The sequence below is a fragment of the Stylophora pistillata genome, chromosome 4 (genome assembly GCF_964205215.1).
Source record: "Stylophora pistillata chromosome 4, jaStyPist1.2, whole genome shotgun sequence".
Lineage (NCBI taxonomy): Eukaryota > Metazoa > Cnidaria > Anthozoa > Scleractinia > Pocilloporidae > Stylophora > Stylophora pistillata.
In genome coordinates this window covers 44,477,530-44,491,433 of record NC_142522.1, presented here as the reverse complement: position 1 = coordinate 44,491,433, position 13,904 = coordinate 44,477,530, and the positions used below count along the sequence as shown (strand labels likewise).

The window sequence follows — 13,904 nt, the reverse complement described above, 5'->3', positions numbered from 1 at the left end:
TGAGTCTGTGCGGGGGGTCTCATAGGTTATCACGTAACAAAATCTATTTTTAGTAATAGTATAAAGCGCTATTGGTAAAGCGCTGCACTAGTATCGCAGAGGTCAGTGGTTCGAATCCCGTACGGGCCTGAATTTTTTTCAGGTCTGATTTTCACTATTGCTTAAATAGTGCTTTACTGCGAAGGATCGTGCAGATAAGAAATGTCTCTGTATTCTACTTTTTAGCCCTGGCGCCAGATTTTAATTGAAGTCAACGTTGCATTGTTTCTCGTCCTGTACCTATTGACATATCTCGAAGGCTTGTTTAAGCAATACCGACAGATGTTTCTGATGTTGCTCCAATTAAGTCAAACTCAACTGTTTGCGCTTATACTTAAGAAAATTAAAACTGCGAACTCAGTGACATTTTCACAAAGATTGTATCACAGTGACATAAAAGTAAAACTTTTCAGTGGTATTAACAACTGAAACTCGGAATATCTATCACTTCGTAAGAGATGCGCGCTACCGTGCTATCTTCCATTAGCTCCTTAGTCGGCTCCTTGAAGTCGTGATCTACTTAATAAAATCCGAATGCCTGTGGGAGACTATTCACCATTCAGGTCCTACTAGTAATAAATCCTTCGCAAACTTTTCAAATTCAAATTCGTTTCGGGTTCTCTTGTTGCCCGACACAAATTGGAAACGTTGAGATTTTCTACGAGTAGAAAGATTGGCTAACACCGAAAAAAAGTGGACTTTTACTGAAAATGTTCCATTTTATGCTTCCGAAACAAATAAGCGCCGACAAGTGGGCACCGCCTCAGGGGACACGTTAAAAGGTTTTTTTTAAGCTTTAGTTTTCCTACAGCGCTAATTACCGTTTAAACATCAATAATTAAAGTGGATATCAATGTTTCACAGGCCACCTGCTGTCTTCCTACCAAACAAAAACTCACACGTATAAAGATGTATAAAGATCTCACATGTATAAAGATCGCACCGAGGGTAAGAGATCTGCATATCAAAAGAGGAGATCAGTTTTCACCTTTTTGGCAGTTAATTTATCTTTATTTTTAACAGAAATGAAGAAAGTCTTGCCGCTGTTTTTTCTGGTCATAATTCCATTTTGTACAGGTAAGGCACAATTTGGGAAATCAAAAACCCAACACTGAATATTTCACAAAATCATTGGACTGTGATGAACCAAGAAATTATAGCTTTTTAAAATTAGCATAAAGGGTAAATGGATGGCCGCGCATTTCGAACCAATTCAGTTCCAAAAAGTATTCTGACAACATTTCAGTGATTGTTTTCATAGGAATGAATTTGCCCGTTAACCGAGTCGTTGCCCCTTCATGTTTCAGCTCGAACATCTAAACAGCTCGAAGCAAGTATCGCTTGCAAAGGAAAAGTTTTTGTTAATTTCGTTGGGGATCGGAACGGAGCATCACAAATCTCAAATGATCCGACGAAAGTCGCCTCAAATTACACTGCACTTCCTTCAAGTGACATCATTGGCGTTAGGTGCTTCAACGGAAAAGTTAAACCATGGATAATAGGAAGTCTAAGCAATGGATTAGTCACCGACAATCGATGGACATGCACAAGTCAAGCCCCCAAATCTCACGCGTATTACACAAACAACGATATTGGCCCGCTACCACTGGCTTTTGTGAGCTATGCAAACAAGAAGGACAGTCCGTGGGGAAAAATCTCAGGTATTAGTGAGGATGCAGTGTGGATCTCTACTGTTGAAGATGATATCACCTTTTTGTTTTGCGTGAGAAGGCTGTCTGACGTGTCTCTGAATTGGGTTGAGCATTCGTCAAAGGGTATGTTGCCAAAAATGTTTAAACAATGTTAACTTACTTGAATTTCCAAGCAATTCAAGTCCTGTCAAAAACTTTCTAGATTTTATTGACATAGGTTTTTTAAAGACTTATAAAAGATGAGGTCTGAAAACTGGTTAAAAAAACATTCGTTTGGTCTGAAATGGGGCCAGGACTTTTTGGCCTAACAGCAGTCTCTTATTGCTGCTGAGGCAGTGAAACGGCTAAGCCTGCGAAAGTTGATCTGTTCATAACACTGGCAGACCTCCAGCATGTTTGCCTCGATGTCCGGCCCAAATCCTGTGGGCCGTCGCCGTCAATGCCGCAGCTCTAGCTTGCATACAGGTGTGTTAGGAGTTGGAGAACTGAGCGGGACACCCTTACTAATATAAGAATTCCAAGGAGTATATTAGTAGGGATTTTGGAACCTTTTTTACTAAAAAAAGCGTATGTTTTATTCTATGTAAACAGCATAGTATATCAATCTCGGTAAGAAATGGTGTGGGTAAGAAAGAAGAGTACTAAGTCATATCGTGTAAGAAAGTGATGCATGCTGGGTTAAAATACACTCACATAGACTGTCCACCATAACACTTAACTAGTTCGAACTATGTTTCCCCTCAACAGGGATCTATCAAGCCACGATTGATGACGTAGATTACTCGTTACGTAATCACTCTCGATCAGAACACCATCTTGGTGACGTCATGGAATGCTTTCAAGAGTGCCTGGCTGATCCTCAGTGTCTTTCGTTCAACTTTGAGCATGATTCAGTTCTACCCACAAGGAAGTGCGAGTTGAATGCAGCTACAAAAAGACAAGATCCACAGAATTACGTCAAAAGGCCTGGTTACACATACTATGACAGAATTTGAACATTGCAGTTTTAGTAGTGATTGCTTAGACGAACAGTTTCTTTGCAATTTGTCTGAAATTTTCTACACATGACACGCGTACTGATAGATACTGGATATTGTGTTAGTACACTTAGTTATTAGTGAGAAACACTCACGAGCTAGCCTTGCGTGAAAATACTCAGCAAGATATGTAAGCGAATTAAAGATTTCCCTCGCATGTAAAACAGAAACAATAGTCAGTTGTCTGAGTAAAAAATAGACTGCCCCGAAGACTGCCATTTGCCGATTTTTTAATTCCTCAGTCAGACCTACATTTTTGCGCTCGGCATCGACGATATTCCAAGTAGCTTGAATTTGAGGTTGTCAAAGTCAACATAAAAACATATTGATATTCTAGGCTTTGTTTGAAACCACGCCATCGTCGTCTTATCCGTTTAAATCCTGTCCTTTAAAATTTACTGACCTTAAAAGAAAGTGAGCAAGCTATATATAGCTGTGCTCGAAAATTTACAATTGCCGTGAAAATGACGAGGCTGTCAAGAATGTTATGAATTATTGGGCTACTTTAGTTAAACTGCGCCTCGATTCCAGAACCAAATATTTCTAAAAATGTAAGAATTTTTCTTCATGTGTGCTTGTTCTTTGTTCCTCTTTTCAGCGTCTCGGCTCCACGGTTTTTCGACTTTGCAGATTTTCTTAAAATTGAAGTGAACATGGGTTAATGCAGATGATTGTCTACAGCCCTCTTTTGCTGAGGCGTTTCCTTTCAATTAAACTTTTGATGACTACCACTAAGCAAACACTGCTGCATTGCACTGACAGTTGAAACAGAAACAAGCTGTCGTAGTCACAAAGTTTCACACAAGCTAGCTCCATTCTCCAAAGAAATGGGACCTTTTTCATTTTATGATAATGTTTTCTTTTTTTTCCGTATTGCATGTGCAGGTATTGAACCGGCAACCGTAAGAAAAAGAAGAGACCGTTTACCAACTCATAGTGTCGTGCTTTGTATTCTAGTCAAAAACAGGAGAACTTAAAATATATAGATAATTTAAGAAGGTGACATCACCCCGACATTTTTTACACAAATCCTTATTAATTTCCTGAAATTTTGAAATTTTATGATAGCCGGAAAACATCCTATTATAACATTTCTCCTTGAAACTTCGAAATCAGCTGGGAAGTAACATTCTAAAAAAAAAACAACGACCAGCTCTGTTCTTTCCGTGACGCTAAAAAATGGAATGTAGATTGTTTGATGCAATAACTGGCGTCATTCTTTGTTCAATTAAACTGCATTTTCATGGTGAGGATCTTAACAAAATTAAGAACTGGTAAATATAATCAGCATTATAAATTAAAGTAACTTGAAATTCTCAGATAAATAGTCTTAATTTCGGATAGTGGTGAAGAGACAGTTCTTTGTAAGCACCGTTCATGATGGCACCGTTTGTCACTCACAATAGGCCTTTTGCAGCTAGAGATCACATGCTTAGATACCGCATAGCAACGCCATACTGGAGAGCAAGCACTTCAGTGATCTCAGACAGTATAGAGGTCACAGAGGTCTACATTCAAACAAAGAATACAGCGGATAACAGGTCAAAAGTTATCCCAATTCGAGAAATCCAGTAAGAATTAATCAACAGCTTCTCCGGAGTGTATCAGCAGCAAAATCACACCATAATTCGTTTTTCGCTGATACACTCCAAGGAAGCTGTTGATTAAAACTTACAAGATTTCTCGAATTGGGATACCCTTTAACTTGTTATCCGCTGTATTCTTTGTTTGAATGCAGACCTCTGTGATCTCTATTTTGTCTGAGATCACTGGAGTGTTTGCTGTGGCGTTGCTATGCGGTATCTAAGCACGTGATCTATAACTGCAAAAGGCCTATTACTCTTTGGAATAGGTGGACAGCAAGAAAAAATTAAGAATCTAAGGACTTGTCAATTATTATTGTTTCACCATAAGTACTTTGTCCCTAAAATTAAACTGAACGCAACAACGCACTGCTTATATTGCTGACGAAAACTGACTGAGGTGAGAGGAGAAAGTGATAATAATAATAATAAAATAATAATGATAATAATAATAATAATAATAATGATAATAATAATAATGATACAGCCCGAGGCTGTTCACCGTATGCTTGACCCCAGTTGCATGGAAGATCAGAGCCGCTGAAGGATACCGGATGTCCAAACCTATTAACAGCAAGGTTACGGGACTCTTGTATATTGATGATATCAAGATCTTCGCTGCATCGGAGAGTAAGCTTGAACGGGTTATGAAGATGGTTAAGTCATCTATGGAAGATGTGGGACTTCAATGGAACCTAAAGAAGTGTGCGGTGGCCCATGTGAAAAGGGGGGTACAAGTGACTGCTGTCTCAGGGGGGAGAGTTGTGGAGTCGACTAGAATTCCATATCTTGATGATGGTGAGCGGTACAAGTTCCTTGGAGTACTTGAGAGTGTTAGGCAGGAGGATAAGTTGGTCCTGGAGTGTGCAGCAAGAGAGTACCTCAGACGATTGTCAGTTATTTGGACAAGTCCCTTGTCGGATTATAATCGGGTGATAGCGTCAAATCAGTTTGCCTTGCCTGTTCTTGGATATCTTATGTGGACACAACAGTGGCCGGTGATGGAACTTCAGCAGATCAATAGGGAGGCGCGCAAGATTGTTGTCGAGAGTGCGGGTAGACACCCATGTAGTTCGAATGCATTGTTGTATATGCCAAGAAGTAAAGGAGGGCGGGGATTGCGCTCTGTTGAAATGGAGTACAAAGCCACAAAGATCAAGGGTGCAGTCAGACTCCATAATAATGAAGATCGTGCACTGGGAATGGTACGGGAGTTTGAAGAGCAAGTGGCAAGGACGGGGCGTAGGTCCATTTTTAAAGAAGCGGCTAAGTGCGCGGAGGAGTTGGGGCTGGAGTTGGATTTGGAACACGCGCAAGGGATCAAGAAAGAGGTGCACAGGTGCCAAATTGAGAAGTTAGAGGATGAGATCAGAAACCAACGATGGCAAGGGCGTCTAGTGACTACTAGGCTGGAGGATGAGAGTTTGAGTGCCGATGGGTGTTTCTGGTGGCTCACAGAGTGGAAGAACTGCCCATCACACACAATTGCTGGACTCGTCGAGCTATACGAGCAGCTCTTGCCAACGTGAGTATACACGAGTCAGAAGACCCACACAAGCGGAGAAGGCGAGGTGAGGTGCAGATTATGCGACAAGGCTCCAGAGAGCGCGCGTGGCTCATATCTTGTCAGGATGCAGTGCGCTGGCCCAGAGCAAGTATCTCTCTAGACACGACGCAGCACTGAAAGTACTGTTTTACGAACTGTTGTATGATGAGGGAGTTATAGACGAGATACCACCCTGGTACTCACCCGACAAGCCGAGGCCCGTGTATGAGTCAGAGAATGTTAAAGCTTATTGGGATGTCCCTATATATGTGATCAACAAGAGGTCAGATGCAATAGGGTGGATTCACGCATTGTAAATCATATGTGCAAGAGAGTTGTGACGCTGGAAATGAGCTGCCCGTGGGTTAACAATCGGAAAAGAAGGGATGAAGAGAAGACACTGAAGTATGGACCCCTTCGCTGGGAACTAAGGCAGCAGTTCCCAGGCTACGAGGTGAAGCAATATAACATCATAATGGATGCCCTCGGGGGGTGGTCACGGGAGCTGGATGTCATGATGCGCGAGCTGGTGGGAGGCAGAAGCACAGACGTACTGTGAAAGATGCATAGGGTAGTGCTCTCGGGCACGCTGAATATTGCCCGGACTTTCAAGGTGGTAGTTTGAGTTCCTGTTAGAAGGAGGACCGTAGACACATCGGAAAAGCTTTTTAGGATTAGTTAATGCACAGTTATTTTTTACTCCATGGCTCACAGGTTACGGTTTTCGCCCTGTGCTGCTTGATTAGAATGTAGCATTCAGTTGATTCCTCTGCGAATATAATAATAAGCTTTATTTCAACTGATAAAACTAATCAGCAATCTAATAGATTGGCCGGCTGGTATAAACTAGTGATCAGCATGATAAATAGTGTCAATCAAAATCAAAGGAGAAACCCTATAAAGAACTAAAGTCTGAATTAAAAAAACAAAAAATATATAGCGAAGCTAATACTTATTTTAAACTACATAAATGACTAGATTTATCGTATTCTAAAAAATATTTAAAAACTATTGCCTTAAATTTAGATAAAGACTAATAACATCATTGTGGGCTGAAAACAGGAAGCTGACAAAAGAATGTAAAGGGTCTGTGTCCATGCAGAGAAACAAAAATGCTTTTCAGTTTTTATTTATACTGAACTAGAATTAAATTTCGAATTCAAAACATATGAATGAGATGAAAATCTCATAGATATCTTCTAGTTACTCTGGTGCTCTGTGTGGGGGGTAGGGGTGGGACAGGAAGCTAAGCTTAAGTCAAAACTCGTGGTCGGCTTAATCACTGTCGAGACCCTAAAGCGCATGCGCGAGAGTAAGTCGAATTGTTTTTTAATTACATGTAGGCTTCAAGAACCAATAAAAAGCATTTGAAAGCACTGCGAGAATATTTTCATATACTTTTAACATGCCTCTCGCGTGCTTTTGCAGGGACGTTAGGTTTACTTGTTACAAGGGAAAGTGAAAATCGCATTGATATTTTTACCATTGCCAGAGGATCTTGGTAATAGGCAGCGGTAAAACGGCTAAAACATTTATCTGTTAGGTGTAAAAGTTGACAAATTTTAACCCTTACAGTAAAAAGAACTTTAATCATAAATAAACATTTCCTGTGAATAAATTGGCCAAAATTTTAACCATAAGTCATGAACGCCATCGTCCTATTGACTATTGAGATCCTCTTACGAGCGTAAGAGCACAAACAGTATTCGTCCAAATTCATTTTCATTTTTGTCGCGTAGTCATAACGCTGTAAACTAGATATTAAAAAAGACTGTTCATGACATGTCGAGCTTAGCGTTATACAGAAAAGAAAAACAATGCAGTAACCAACTTTTATTGTCTGTTCCATAAACACAAATTAAACCGAACGTTCTTTGCCACATCACCCTTCTTACGTTATCGACGAAAACTGACCGAGGTGAGAGGAGAAATTTACATTAATATAAACGGTTCGAGTGGAAAATGGACCGAAAGAAAGCTCACGTCGAAATACCTAGAACTATCGATCGAAAAAGACTAAATGAAACGTCAAGTTGTACTCAAGATAACTGCTGCTCCACATCAAAAGTCAGTAACAACAAATTAAAACTCTGTAAACATGTACCAGTTCGGTTGATCTTTCACGAAGATTAATTGTCAAGTCTAAATTCAGGCTATAGGTGGTTTGCAACCAATCTCTGGAGACACAGGTAACATAATCTTGCGAAGAGCAATGATGATGTTTAAAAGTGAGGCCAAACTATATCGAACACAATCAGCTCGGTGTTTTCACTGATCCCTGCAGGCTATGGAAGTTCAATAACTGGAATTTATTGTATAATCATTCATTTATTTACTTGCGTTTTATTGTCCAGGAAAAACGAGCAAACCGCTCGAGACAAATTTTACGTGCAAAGGAAAGATAACTTATTTCTCCTTTGGCGGTTATAGTAACCTCAAGAAAAGCTAAGAGGACAAGATTACAACGGTCACTGTTCGATCAAAAAGCGAGATTTTAGCTGTGAAATGTGTAAGTTTTGATAACGAGAAACCGTGGCTCATGGAAAGTGTTAGCAACCACTTGGTTACCGATACCCGATGGAAATGTTTTGGTCTGAACAGAACAGAACTGAACGACCTAGTGGCAATCGTCTATATTGGCGGCCGAAAATAGATGATAACAATTGGCCCCAGTCCTTTGTACTCTATGCAAACAGAGAAGATTGTCCCTGGAAAAAGATTCCGGGTATCAGTAAAGACGCTTTCTGGATCACTACTCTTGATGAGGATCACGTGAGACTTATCTGCTGGCGAAGGTTATCTGATTTTCCTTCAATTGGAGAGAAGTAACCCGCAATTTAGCACCAAATTTTAAAATTTAGTACGCTTCACACAAGTGTGCAGGGAGCGTAACGAATTAAGAGATAAAGGCTGATAGTTTCGAAAGAAACTGTTTGGGGCTGCGTCGGTGGGAGTAATGAAATAATTTGGATATATCAAGATGTCACTTGATGTATGACATCTTGATATATCCGAATTAAGAGATAACCTTCTCCGAATGGAAACTCGCTGAGAAGACTGCAAGGAAATTTTTCAATATCTTTTAAAACATTAAAACTCGATTAAGAATGAAATTTGGATATTTAGTTTTGATAAGTATTCTTATCCATGAGTATTTTATCTTTGTGGTATCGTCACGATTCGTTCGGCTGTTTGCTTAACTTTGAATTCTAACATTAATTGCACATTGTTTCGTATAGATAAATGTCTCCAGCCTTCTTTGTCCATGGTGTTTCCATTCAATCAAAGTGCACTGTTGTGGTAAAACAAAAATAAACACAATTGTTGCAACAGCTTTTAGGTATACATCAAGTGACATCTTACTCAGTGAAATTGAAACAGATTCACTTGGATAAACGACCTAAAACATTGCCTTTTGTAGTAGAAATGAGATTTTTTGCATTTTATTTTCTGTTCAACATTCCGTTTTGCCAAGGTGAGTCATAATCAGGAAACTAAGAAGCCGGTGATCGTGACAAAGTTTACTACTGAGATCGGAGTAATTTTTTTAATTATCGATGTTGTACAGCAAGTTCAGGTATCCGGCAAAGCCGGAGGGCGAATACTAACGAAAACGAACGATGTCATGTAAAAAGCATATTTGAAATAAGGCAAATCCAATGAAAAATAATTTTCCTTTGGATGTAGTTAATTAATCAGTTCTTCTCCGCTGTACCTTAAAGAAACAAAACAAACAAAACACACACAAACAAAAGCGACTGTGAACCGTAAACGTGTCTTTGTCTTTTCGCTGATTTTGGTTTCTTTCTACCATAATGTAACTAATGAAAAATGTAACGAGAAAACCAAAGCTAACGAGAAAACCAAAGCTAACGAGAAAACTAAAGCTAACGAGAAAACCAAAGCTAACGAGAACCCTCACATGCACGAACGATGTCAATACAAATACTTATATTGTGCTCAGCAAAATTTTGATGTACATATTGTGTTGAACTAACTGCATGTTGGGGCCTGCCTTTATCTGATTAACGCACTCTTTTTATATTACTTGTAGTAGTGTCAGTTCTGCCTAAGCTCTTTACACTTAATACAACGTGTACTTACCTTTCAAATCCGATTGTTCTCGAACGGTGTGTCTCGGTACCCCCAGAACTTTATGAATTTCTCACAAGTTGTTGGAGGAGGCACCACATCGATCTAAGTACTATCATGTAGATCATCTCGTTTCTTTCCGAACGTGCACTGTTAGAATACCATAGAAAACCAGCATTATAATTTTTATGTCACCGTCCCTTAGAAGCTGGTGCAATGATAATGGTACCGTTATACCCCCACGATTTCACAAAGAAGTGCATTACTGTGAAAAAGAAAAAAACATTGTAACTTAATGTTGACACAAAGAATTATTATTTATCCGTTAAAAAAAGAAACGAAAAATCTAAATAAGCAAATTTGATAGGGAGAATGTGCTTGGACAAAATCGCTTAGATTTTCACCGGCTTCAAGCTTCATTTATGATCAGTTGAAGTTCAGAGACTAAACTGCACTGTGTTTATAATAAGTTCTGTTTGTATTTCAGGGAAAACGAGTGAATCGCTCGAAGCAAATTTTACTTGCAAAGGAGAGCTAACTATTTTTACCTTCGGTGATTACAAGACTTATGCTCAAAACAGTTCATCGGGGGACATCGTAATTAATGTCACTGTAAAATCAAAAACCCATCTCCTGGCTGTGAGATGTCGAAATTATCATGAAAAACCGTGGCTTATGGGAAGTGTAAGCAACGGCCTAGTTACCGACACACGATGGAAATGTTTTGGTCTGAAAAGTGGTGAATTGGCAAGGAACTTGTTTTGGCGCAAGACAGCGGATGTCAGCCACTGGCCCCAGGCCTTTGCAATCCATGCAAACAGAGGAGATAGTCCCTGGGGAAAGACCGCGGGTATCAGCGAGGACGCCTTCTGGATTTCTACTGTTGAGGAAGATCATTCAAAGCTCTTTTGTCGGCGGAGATTATCTGATTTGCCTCCAGTAATAACAGAGAAGCTTTCTGAGGGTATGTGTTTTAAATTTACTGATTAATAAGGGTCAGTGAACAAAGCAAAAGCAGCGGTGCTTGAGCGATTAATGCATCTGTCGGTGATTGAAAGTGTAAGGCGCGTATTTCAGAGCAAAAATTTAATTTGCATAACAAGAAAATCAATTTCGTGGACTGGACTCGTAAACGTTGACTGATGAGCGAATGATGATAAGTTAAAAGCATCATTAAAACGCAGACAAGAAAGATGAGATAAACTAATCAGGATAACCTTAGTCTAGCCAAGTTCATGGAATACAATTTGCCACGTGATAAAGTACATGAAAAAATTACGCACTTCTGATCGGCAGAAAACGATTACATTTGTCGTGCATGTAACCACCTCCCGGTTAGCTCAATGGATAGAGCGCTGGACTGTTGTGCGGGAGGTCGAGGGTTCGAGCCCCGGCCGGACCAACACTCAGGGTCTTATAATAATTGAGAAGAATTTGCTACCTTTCTATAACATCAAGAAATGGTTAGATATTCTAGTCTTCTCGGATAGGGACGAATAAATGGAGGTCCCGTCTCCTGCAGGGTTGGGGTAGGAGACGTTAATTTCCCACACACGAGATTACTGTGTGATGGATGTCCTCCCCTGGGGTGGGATGGGTGGGATATTGGAGGCACTTAATTTGGAGCTTCGCTCTGTTGTGCGACCCTCACCACACTCTGGTGAAAGTGATTAAATCTAAATATAAATATAAACACGAGTGCAAAGTTGTAACACGAGTGCAAATTACAAATAGCACGCGTGCACTGTCAAGATTTCGTGTGTCACTTGACTTTTTGTGATACTTTTTTCATGAAGATTAATAATATTATTATGTAAAAACATGATTTCTCGTCCTATCTGGTGTAAATAAGCACTTGTAAAATTTTTCAAAGACTACAAATTGCACTCGCCCAACGGGCTTGTGCAAATTTGTTGTTTTTGAAAGATTTACTCGTGCCCATTAACACCAAATTGCTCTCGAAATCATGTTCTACCCATACTGAACATCAACAGGTTATAATCTCTTTTAAACATGTATTTGTCGGTTTCTTTGCTCTCCTGGAGGGCCCTTCCGTATTAAATCGTGTAACTATGTTCCCTCTTTACAGGGATCTTTCAGGCTACAATTGATGACGTAGGTTACTCATTACGTAACCACACCAAGCGTCACCATCAGGTTCATGACGTCATGGACTGTTTCGAGAAGTGCCTTGCTGATCCCCAGTGCCTGTCTTTCAACTTTGAGCATGATTCGGTACTACCCACAAGGAAATGCGAGTTAAATGGAGTCACGAAAGGACAAGATCCACGGAATTACGTCAGAAGACCTGGTTACACATACTATGACAGAGTTTGAATATCACAGCTCAAATTAGTCAGTGCTGGCTTTCAAATCACTGTTGTAGCGGCTGTTAAAACAGTTTTTAATGCATACGGCATTGATCGCACTTGGGAATAGTTATCCTACATGTGTCTTTTCAGAACTTGGTGCTTTCGATATGGATGGTTGTCAGTTTAACTAGCCCAATATTTTAACTAGATAGAGTATGTGCTATCTCCTTAAGTACTCAACTTCCACCCATCTGTAACTGCTCTATGGTAGAAGCCAATTCGAAAGCCTGGCTCCTTTGGCTACTACACACTCTTTCCACTACTTTGTGTAATTTTATGTGTAGTTCAATAGAACTCTCTTATTTTTTTCTTTTTTTGTTTCTTGCTGTTGTATTTTTTTAGTAGAATAAGTGTGAATAAAGTTCTGAAGTTCTGAAGTTCTGCGATGGTTTTGCTTTGCCAATTATCGAAACTCTTTGCAAGGAGCATCATAACTATTTCAAGAAGCGGCGCATGATAGCTATATCTTTTCTTGCAAGCAGTAAACAAACAATCTTTCAAAGCGTCAAAACACTGACAGAGTCCGACCGTACTTATTTGACTAAAATGTTTCCTCAGAAAAGTTAAAAATTAACATTTGCCTGGTGAAACCCATGCCTTATCCTTAATATTATTTTTATTGTTTTACTGTCACTATAACTATCTATTTTGATTTCTTCCAGTAACTTATTTAATCATTTTCAAACGACCCCACAAGCTATGTAACTCTATATCATGTTGAAATAAAGCTCATCTACACCTGATCAAGACAATACAATTTCTTGACAATATCTATATATCTATCTATCTATTTATCTATCTATCTATCTATCTATCTATCTATCTATCTACCTATATCTTCCTACCTACCTACCTACCTACCTATCCATCTATCCATCCATCCATCTATCTATCTATCTATCTATCTATCTATCTATCTATCGTAATTTGAGTGTTCTAAGAAGGGTTAAACCTTTTCTATAAACAGAAAACCCAATTGACATTTACAGGTCAATAATTGAGCCTTATGTATGATGCACGATCCTCGCAGTAGAGAGCGCTATTTATGCAATAGCGAAAATCAGACCTGAAAAAAGTCAGGCCTGTACGGGATTCGAACCACTGACCTCTGCGATACTAGTGCAGCGCTCTACCAATTGAGCTAACAAGCCAACTGGGAGCAGGCCGTTAAGTTGATTCGCAATAAACCCGTGATGATAAATCAGATACAATGAATATATGAACTTTCATATATTCATTGTATCCAATTGAGCCTTACTTTACATTTTCGCTATTGCATAAATAGCGCTCTCTACTGCGAGGATCGTGCATCATACGTATCTACAACCGCAGTTCAAAAATACATGAACTTCATATATTCATTGTATCTGATTTATCATCACGGGTTTATTACGAATCAACTTAATGGCCTGCTCCCAGTTGGCTTGTTAGCTCAATTGGTTGAGCGCTGCACTAGTATCGCAGAGGTCAGTGGTTGGAATCCCGTACAGGCCTGATTTTTTTCAGGTCTGATTTTCGCTATTGCATAAATAGCGCTCTCTACTGCGAGGATCGTGCATCCGTACATACTTTACATATTGTTG

At 39.5% G+C, this 13,904-nt stretch overlaps 1 protein-coding gene across 4 annotated transcripts; it reads left to right on the top strand.

The window, feature by feature from the left end:
- Window positions 1–512: 512 nt before the first annotated feature.
- Window positions 513–12,698, top strand: LOC111326607 (uncharacterized). 4 transcript variants are annotated; one of them, XM_088757435.1, is made up of 4 exons: window positions 513–987; window positions 1,063–1,116; window positions 10,437–10,913; window positions 12,039–12,698. In XM_088757435.1, the coding sequence occupies exons 1-4, from the start codon at window positions 966–968 to the stop codon at window positions 12,284–12,286; spliced, it is 801 nt and encodes a 266-aa protein (XP_088613561.1). In that variant the 5' UTR covers window positions 513–965; the 3' UTR covers window positions 12,287–12,698. The 4 variants fall into 4 exon arrangements, with proteins under 4 accessions (XP_088613561.1, XP_088613562.1, XP_022786421.2 ...); XM_088757436.1 differs by lacking the exons at window positions 10,437–10,913; window positions 12,039–12,698 and adding exons at window positions 1,347–1,814; window positions 2,439–3,658 and having other exon boundaries at window positions 890–987; XM_022930686.2 differs by lacking the exons at window positions 10,437–10,913; window positions 12,039–12,698 and adding exons at window positions 1,347–1,814; window positions 2,439–3,658 and having other exon boundaries at window positions 958–1,116.
- The last annotated feature ends 1,206 nt before the right edge of the window (window positions 12,699–13,904 follow it).

Excerpts from the sequence above, each read along its gene's own strand:
- LOC111326607 (XM_022930686.2), top strand. The coding sequence starts at position 966 with ATGTATAAAGATCGCACCGAGGGTAAGAGATCTGCATATCAAAAGAGG. Across the intron at positions 1,117-1,346 it reads CATAATTCCATTTTGTACAG|CTCGAACATCTAAACAGCTC; the intron begins GTAAGGCACAAT and ends TTCATGTTTCAG. Across the intron at positions 1,815-2,438 it reads GGTTGAGCATTCGTCAAAGG|GGATCTATCAAGCCACGATT; the intron begins GTATGTTGCCAA and ends TCCCCTCAACAG.